General features: G+C 29.1%; 1 protein-coding gene across 2 annotated transcripts; it reads left to right on the top strand.

The window, feature by feature from the left end:
* The first annotated feature begins 86 nt into the window (after positions 1-86).
* LOC125071954 (SWI/SNF-related matrix-associated actin-dependent regulator of chromatin subfamily B member 1-A) lies at positions 87-9,090 on the top strand. 2 transcript variants are annotated; one of them, XM_047682401.1, is made up of 8 exons: positions 87-282; positions 384-574; positions 812-974; positions 1,270-1,417; positions 2,122-2,333; positions 2,653-2,829; positions 3,265-3,403; positions 7,981-9,090. In XM_047682401.1, the coding sequence occupies exons 1-8, from the start codon at positions 202-204 to the stop codon at positions 8,070-8,072; spliced, it is 1,203 nt and encodes a 400-aa protein (XP_047538357.1). In that variant the 5' UTR covers positions 87-201; the 3' UTR covers positions 8,073-9,090. The 2 variants fall into 2 exon arrangements, with proteins under 2 accessions (XP_047538357.1, XP_047538358.1); XM_047682402.1 differs by lacking the exon at positions 7,981-9,090 and having other exon boundaries at positions 3,265-3,411.
* Positions 9,091-9,361: the final 271 nt, after the last annotated feature.

Here is a 9,361-nt window from a genome sequence, read left to right as displayed (position 1 = left end):
GTTGCCTTGTCTATGGTGAGAATACTTTAATCTGTTGACGTTGTCAAAATACGAAAAAAAGAATTGTCTATTATAATTTGTATAGCTTCAGCTTTGAGCTTGTTGTATTGAGTTATGCTTCATTCTAGTTTTATGTTAATTTCATTTCTTGAGTAATAGTATATTTATTTGTTGGGTAAAAGAAAGAGAAAAACATTAAAAATGGCTTTAAGGACATACGGCGATAAGCCGATCAGTTTTCAAATTGAGGAAGGCGGCGAATTTTATTGTGTTGGATCTGAGGTATTTGGACTCCTAAGACTATTTTATTCACTAACCTAAATATACATCGCCTGTATAAATTCTTATCTATTAGACTATATATTTTTAAAAATGATTCATAGGTGGGAAATTACTTACGGTTATTCCGTGGGTCACTCTACAAGAAGTACCCTGGCATGGCCAGGAGGACCCTAACAAATGAAGAACGAAAACGATTAGTCGATAATGGGTTAGGGCCGCATGTTCTGTCTAGCTCTGTATCACTGCTGAAGGCATCTGAAGTTGAGGATATTATCGAAGGGAACGATGAAAAGTAAGTTATTTAAAATAATGTGTATTATCAGATCAATGTTCAATCATTGATTCTGGATAAAATCCTAAATATCCATAAAAGATATGCAAATTTTATCCATTCATCCATCTTTCAATAAACTGTGTTAATGTTTCAATTATCCGAAACTATTTCCAGAAACTTGGAATATTTGTTTTGATAATAAAAAGAGTGTTAAATATGATTTCATTAATTTCATTATTTGGTATCCTAATTTAGATATAAAGCAGTATCTGTTAGTCAAGAACTTGCCACTCCTCGTGAGAGCAAGAGCAAGAAGCCGCATAACCCATCATGGCTACCAGTTATGCCAAATTCATCCCATTTGGATGCGGTTCCACAGGCTACTCCAATCAGTAGAACTAGAGTTCACAATAAGAAGGTAGTATGTGTTTATTAATGTATTCTTTATAGTTTTGTTATCATATAATAAATTATAATAATTCATACAATCATTCATTCATGCTATCAGAGTCATGGCTAGTGAGCCACCAATCTTGGGAACTAAGATGTTAAGTCCTTTGTGCCCATAGTAACTACATACTAAGCATTGTTTTTCAACAGAATACATGATGAGTGAGTGGTACCTTTTCTGGAGCTTGCACAAAGCCCAACTGTCAAGTATATAATTGTGTTTTTATTTGCAAAATTAATCATAAATATTTTATCATAAATAGGTTAGAACTTTCCCACTCTGTTTCGATGATACGGATATGACGGCAATGCTTGAGAATTCTTCTCAGAAACAAATCTTGGTACCGATCAGACTAGACATGGAGATCGAGGGTCAGAAGTTAAGAGACACATTTACATGGAATAAGAATGGTAATTAATGTTTAAATAAATAAACATAAATGTTGAGACATTTTATGTTAAAGTCCTTTACAAATGTCTATCCCTATGTATACTTACTCTATTTTGTTTTTAAATATTTGCAAATTAGCTAATGTTATATATACTTCCGTTCAACTTGGAAAAGTCATTTCCTCATGAGATCCCATATTTATACACCATATATAAGTGATCGCCAATACTCATAGATATTTGCATGGTGAGAATAACCATTTCTTACATTGCCAATGCACCTTGAGAACTAAGATGTTATGTCCTCATGTGTGTTACAGTTTTACTGGCCCAATTGTTTTTCTAACAGGAACACAGCCATACCAAGTATTACTGTTTATTGGTATGTGAGTGGGTGGTACCTATGCAGATAGGTTTCCACAAGTCCCTCCAAATAAATGATAAATGTTTCATGTTTTCATACAACATACAAATTTGGATGGAATCAAATGTTCCTACTACAATTTTATGAAGGAATCTTTTCTTATTACGTAAGAATAAGACTAAATTGTAAAGAGTGAAACTGTTTACACAGTTTTATTATACTCTACTATATATTAATTAGTTTATTTTTAATGGAGCGCAAAGTAAGTTATGATAAGTCATTTGTTTTTAATTAGCTTCAACTAAAACTTTCTGACTATTTTTTATGTTATAAAGTATTTGCTGATTTTTTTATTTGCCAGAATCAATCATTACTCCAGAGCAGTTTGCGGAAGTACTTTGTGATGATCTGGAGTTGAACACAAGCACATTTATACCAGCGATTGCAACATCTATTCGTCAGCAAATTGATGCCTTCCCGAGTGAACCTCCCGCTATCTTGGAAGAGCAATCTGATCAAAGGGTCATTATTAAGTTGAATATTCACGTGGGAAACACTTCTCTTGTTGATCAGGTAATACTTTAATAATTATGAAGTCCTTAAAAAATGTTAATTAAAGTCTTGAATTTTTCAATCAAAAAGTCAAAGAATGCTTAATAATTCTCTTGCCAAAATACTTAAAACTGTTCTGTAATGTGTAAAATACTCTTATTTACATAAAAATTTAACAAATGTTGGTAAAATAAAGTGTAGTGTAAATGTTGAAGGCTGATGTGATCATTGTCACACCCTTTCTTATTAAGTAAAAAGAAAGGGTGTGACAATGATCACATCAATATTAATTCTTATTAAGATAATAAGAATAGGAAATATTTTTTCTTGAAATTTACAGGTTGAATGGGATATGTCAGAGAAGGAGAATAATCCTGAACAATTTGCGATGAAACTGTGTGCAGAATTGGGTCTAGGGGGTGAATTTGTGACAGGTATTGCATATAGTGTGCGGGGGCAACTCAGCTGGCATCAGCGCACATATGCATTCAGTGAAGCACCATTGCCTATAGTGGAGGTAAACTATTTTTCATTACATATACCACTTATAAAATGTATAATAGAACTATGTATGAAAAGCATGAGTTGGAGATATCTTTTCCATATAAGTTACATATATACATACAAGTTTCCGGATTGTGTTTTTCTCTACTGCAAAGCTTGAGATTAAATTTTTAGCTTAGTACTCACAAAATACAGCCAAAATAACGTAAAATTACTAATTCTAACAAAGTTATGCAAAAGAGCATATTTTATAGAAAAAAAAACTAATATCTAATTACCAAAGCAAGGGTTAATGATATTGGGTCCATAGCACTAAGCGACAGAATAATAAAGAGAAACTAAGCTTATGAGAAGGAGAAGAATCGAAGAGGTGGCCTTATTAACGTTATAAAGTAAAAATAACGACTCATGCAAATTTTAATTATATTTTGAATTTATTCTATCTCAGACGCCATACCGTCAACAATCAGAAGCCGAGCAATGGGCTCCATACCTAGAGACACTGACTAACGCTGAAATGGAGAAGAAGATCCGCGATCAGGATAGGAATACAAGACGTATGAGACGTCTTGCAAATACAACTCCTGGTTGGTAAATATAATAATTACATAAATGGATGCCTTGATTAATAACAGTATAATTAGTTATAATGACCCTTCTTACACAAGACCATTCTGATAATCTACATAGTGCATCTTGTACAGTGCTGATGATTGCCTTGTGTAGAAAGGGCACATAATAGCAATGATATGTTGTCTATGGCAAATGTTGCATTTTCGTCAATTTTGTTAACAAGACTTAGTTTATTCTTTATGGGCTACATATTTATCATATATAACATGCTTTTATTGAGTAATAGTATATATTGATTTTCTAATTTCTACAGTGTTCCTACTGTGTTGCCAGAGTAGATTTGTTTATGGTATCATTAGTGCAGCTATACTTTATGGTAAAGTCTGAAACTATGAGAGTCATTTTCAATTATTATCAGGAAATATTCAGTAAATTAATTTTCAATGTTCAAGTATGATGAAAAATACTATTTAGGAATTTATCTTCCTTGTTGTCTTGAATGATACTTTTTGAGCGACTGGTTTTTTTTTCTGGTGCCAGAGCACCATCACCTGTAATCAATCAACTTCCCTATATAAACTCTGTGGCAAAGATACTTTAAATTATATACTATTCTTTGCAAAGAACTATCACTATTCCCTCTAATTTAAAATACAGTAGAACGCCGATTATCCGAATTAATTGGGACTGGGGTCGATTTGGATAATCGAAAATTCGGACAATCAGACATAGATTGGTAATAAAGAAAAACGAACTGTCACACATAGAATTAACTTTATAAAGTTTAACAAACACAGTTCTACAACCATAGCAGTTTAAAATTATCTGAACTCCAGCGACTTCCAACTTGTTACAAATAAAACTTGGCTTTGATTTTTATATTCAGCTTAGGACCGATTCGGATAATTAATATTTCTCATATTGGCAAGACTGCTTATATAAATACAGTTAGACTTGTATGTGTGATGTGTTTTATACATTCACACCTACATACATAAGTATATAAATATGAAACTTCATATGTATATTATTTAATACCAAGTACACATAAACAGGGTTTCAGACTTTATTGTAAGTATTCAATGACAGTTATGTAGTTAGAACATTTTAATTTTAGATCAAATATATATTTTTTCGAATTTCGTTAAATTTCGTCTTGCAATGTTCTAGCTATATCTAGTTTATTGTAGTATTTATAACTAAACGAACATAATCTTCTAATTCACCATATATCTTGAATGAGAAATAAATTTATTCTATGGTGTATTTCTATGATAGTGTATTTCATATACAAAATTATTAACAATGTTATATTAATGATAAAATTATAACGAAATAGGGATAGAAAGTTTTTTGAAAATATAAATTCAATCGTAAGATAGTTTTTTAAATGCTTAATTTATTATATTTTTTAAATTACATTGTTTTATAAAATCGATTTTATAATCTGAATCAGAACTGGTTTCGAGGTAACATTGATAAATTTCGATATTAAAAAATATAGGTATAATTTGTTATAAATTAATTCAAATATAAGAATTCAAGAGATATATTTATGATATTAATTGATTTATGAAAAATATTGATTGATATATAAAACTCACTAACTATGAACTACTTCATTGTAATTTTTTTTTATACATTCGGATTTGAGACTTAGTTTTGAATAATAATAAAGAAAACTTGGTTCTCTATAAAAAAAATATACAAGTAATTATTGTTCCATTTTGTAACAAGCAAAACTTTTTTTTATTTATATTCATTTTATATATGTAACGTGGTATATACTGATATAAAATAAAATAGAATTATTATGTAAGGCGGGGAAGGTATTTTAATAAATTATTTCGTTATATTTTGGATATGGTAACATCATTTAAAATGGGGGAGTTTAATAGGTTTTTTATATATTGAAATTGAGCTGTTTGAAATTATTTATTGTATGTTATTTTGACCTGCGTACTTATATAAATTATTTAATTAAAACAAATAGTAAACTAAGTACAACAAAACACAATATTTAAGTCAAAAGTTGTCATTGGGTTTGGTAGAGATCAATTATAAAGTATAAAGTTACAATTTTTTTTTATATTTTAATATTTAATCGATGTATTGAATTAATTGACTTCTAGTTCTAGTTAATTTACGTTTAAAGACTCGATATTTTTTATTGTACTTTTAAAATTTGGATGCAATTGAAAACACTGTTTTTTTTTGCCATTTCCAATCACAGGAAGAAAATATAAAGAAATAAAACACGTCGTCAGTCATATTGACATTATGTAGTTGGTCGAAATTTTTAATAATCTATGGTTATTTATTAGGGATTAAAAAAAATAGCGTTTTGAATTTCGAAAAGTTGTTATCAGAACTTTGTAATTAAAACTAAATTAGTTAGCAAGAAATAATTTATACTTTTGTATTATGAACAAAGAAATTTTAAGAAAACATTGATTATGTGAATCTATGGTTTGTTTATCTTTATTCTTCGATTGGAATAGGCCATAGAGAAAATATCGAGTCTGTGTAGTCTTTTAAAGCTTTAACATATTATTCGGTATGAATTATTATGAATGTTTTACTGATGGTGATCGACTTGTCTCGGTGTTTTAGTCGTAATTATTTATGTTTTATTTATTAGATTAAATTATTAATTTATGTACTTAATTTCAAATTAATGTAAGAAGTTCCATACAGTTTCTACAGGTGTATAAGGGCTTATACGTGATTGTTTGATAACGGTAACATTGAATAAAAAGTATTAAATATTAAGATATTATGAAAGAAATACAATGAAATTTTAGTATTTCATTTATTTGAAATGTATACGAAGTCATGTTATTTACATATTATATTATCTGTCCTAATGCTGTTAGGATTATGTAAAATATACCATTAAATTATCATAAAAGTAAATATAATTCTTTGTTAAAACCCACTCGAACTCTTCTGCTTTATATATGTAAAACTTAGAAATAAATAATTTCGATAGTTGTGCTAACTGTACAATCGGGCTTTACTTGCTGTCACACGGCAATCCTTTCTGAAATCTATTCCAACAGTATTTGAAACAGATAATAAAAGCTTAAATAGTTATTACTTTAATATATAAATTCACTAACGAGGGCGCGCCCCTTTAAGTTAAAATCTCGGCGTCAAGTAGTATACACTGACACTCGTGTTTACAAGATGTCTTAGTGTGCGTGAAAATGTTAAAATAAGAGTACAGACAACATAAAAATATATAAATATAATTTTATTACATTTGTTTTTAAATTTTACATCTAGTTTAATGCGGAGGGTCGCGCCTAGGTGAGTGAATAAACAATACATAGTATACAATATAAAGAATATTAGTTTAAAATGAAAAGTCAAATTTATTTCCCGGGCATGTAAAGACATCTATCGCTGCTGTTATTGCAAAAGGTCGTATGTGTTTATAGTTTTACATGTATTTTAATGCATTTGAACTCTTTTAAATTATTAGATAATATAAAATAGTAGAATATTTATCCACTACTATTTAAAGAAAATAAATAATTAATTGTCTTGTTTTATAAATAGTACAATTTTGACATTCAATCTTTTGCACTAGATGTAGCGATAAGTATGTAACTGCATGTTGATATTTCGATTTTTTTATGTAATATAACCGCGGATATAAATATTTTCAGTACAACTTATTACTATAGTATTTTAATTCTGCATAAAATAAATCGTTTTGATAATAGCACTCGTCGTTAGTCGGTCAGTTGTCTTACTACGAGAAGATCGTTAATTAATCCGATTTTATAAATTACTAGAAGAAGCGTTCATTTCTTTTGGAGGCTGTCGATTGTTGACATATTATTACTTAAAATTTATATAATACCATTAAAAGGAATTGAATGCCTATTCTTTCCAAACACTTTGTTTGCTTTTTTTGTACTTATGTAGAGTTGCCTTGGCCTGACAATTGCTTAAAAATCTTTCAGTTAAAAAAAAAGATTTTTGACGTACGTTACTCCTCACTAAAGTACAAAATGTTTGCGCGGTGTTGTTAGCTAAATGATACCGTTCCTAACGCTCAATTTATATATACTTAAATATAAACTCGTATTCGGGTTATATTTTGTGCAGAATTTAATAGAATTAGGCTATGTTTAAAAGTAAGTAGACTGTTAAACTTTTTTCACATTAAACGATTTTTTTTCCCCAAAAAGTATTAGTTTCATTTAAATGACGTTTTAGTTTTAATAGTTTTTAATGCATTGAGTGATTAAGTTGATACAATCTGCTTACCATTATATTTTTAATATGGCAACACTGATGTATGAAATCGCATGAAAACATACTCATTTTATTCATAGTGCATGTTAAATTATAATTAGAATTCGCAACATATATATCTTAAATGTACATATATTAAAATATTAGTAACTAATTAGATTATTTATGTGTAGCATTAGTAAGTTACGATTGCTATTTTTTTTAATAAAAACAATTATAAAGAGATAATTCGTTACAAAAGATTGATTGAGAAATGTACTATAAAAGTGTTGCTATATATAAAAATAATAAAACAAATTCTGACATATTTGTTTGGTGGCAGATGTATCGTTGAGCCGCGCTGTCAATCGGCTGATCCGAGCAGACGAGGCGCTCTTCCAGAATACGCCTGAGAAGAGAAGAAAAAAGATTTAATCACTCAACGCGACCAGTTAACATCTTCGTCTAAAATACGTTGAGAACATACATTTATATTGTTATTAATAAAAAAAAAAAATCGAATACACTATTGTAGTAAGATATTTCAGCACTATTGATCGTTTTTGGGATTTAATTGATGGGTTTTATCAGTTCATTTACATGACGATGTTTTAAAAAACAATAATAATTCAGCAATTATTTCTATCTAAATACATTCTAAGCAACGTTCTTTCTTTAATAAAAATAAATAAAAGCGAAGAGATTGTAACTATTTTTTTTTAATAAAAGTAGCTTGTTACTTTTTCAAGCTTCATATTTATGATATAATCCGAATTAATTAAATTTCATACATATTTAGTTTGTGTATTGACAGATCTTTGAAGGGCTGAATGAGATCGTGTAACACAGCTTGCATAACAGGCACGAGGGACATAACATCTTGTTCCCAATGTTGGTAGTGTATTGGCGATGGTGACGACTTATACCATACCATACCAAAAAGCCATTTCCCAATCTGCCTTTCCATTTCATATTAAAAAAAAAAACAGGTCGTTAAGGCTCAAGCACTCTCAGCAATGATTTTGTTTTGATCTACTAGCACAAGTGTTACTGAAACATTTATGTCTAAAGGTTTCAACTTGACAAATTAAAGTTTATATGATATAACAATAAGACATTCCTGTAAGAAATGAAAGCGTGTAGTGTGTGTAGTTGCGTTAGTTTGTCAGGAAATTAGAAATTCATATTTAAATAAGTCTAACTGTCGTTAACGGTCGTTTTCGATTTTTGAATGGCTATTCTCGACTTGTCCGCCAAATAACATTGAAAATTAATGCAATATTAAAAAAAAAAAACCTTTAATTTTTAGTGTGTTTATTTTCGTATATATGTTGAATAAATAGAAATATCAAACATTTCTTTGTTTCTTGAGTTGGACTCGATCTGAAATATTTTAATCTTTTGAAAATAATCCACATAACTTAGTGGTAACTAGTGTCTACTAATGTTTGTCATAGATTTATGTAACATTTTTTAAAATAAATATTTGTATGTAAAATAGTGTTTTATTTAACTTGTGATTGTAATATGAAACTAGTTGTCACCTGCGTCTTCGCTCGCGTTTGAGGGGTTGGTCAAGAGAAATAGTCCTGAAAAAGTAGCCATGTCTTTTGGAATTAAAGTTGTGCTTCAAATAAAATTTCATCAAGATACCCAGAAACAGAGAGTTTCTTTCGCATTTATAATATTAGTATAAATTTGTCACAAAATTGGAGTATGTTTAA

The sequence above is a fragment of the Vanessa atalanta genome, chromosome 20 (genome assembly GCF_905147765.1).
Source record: "Vanessa atalanta chromosome 20, ilVanAtal1.2, whole genome shotgun sequence".
Lineage (NCBI taxonomy): Eukaryota > Metazoa > Arthropoda > Insecta > Lepidoptera > Nymphalidae > Vanessa > Vanessa atalanta.
The sequence above is the reverse complement of the archived record's forward strand: the minus strand, read 5'-3'. Positions and strand labels throughout refer to the sequence as shown.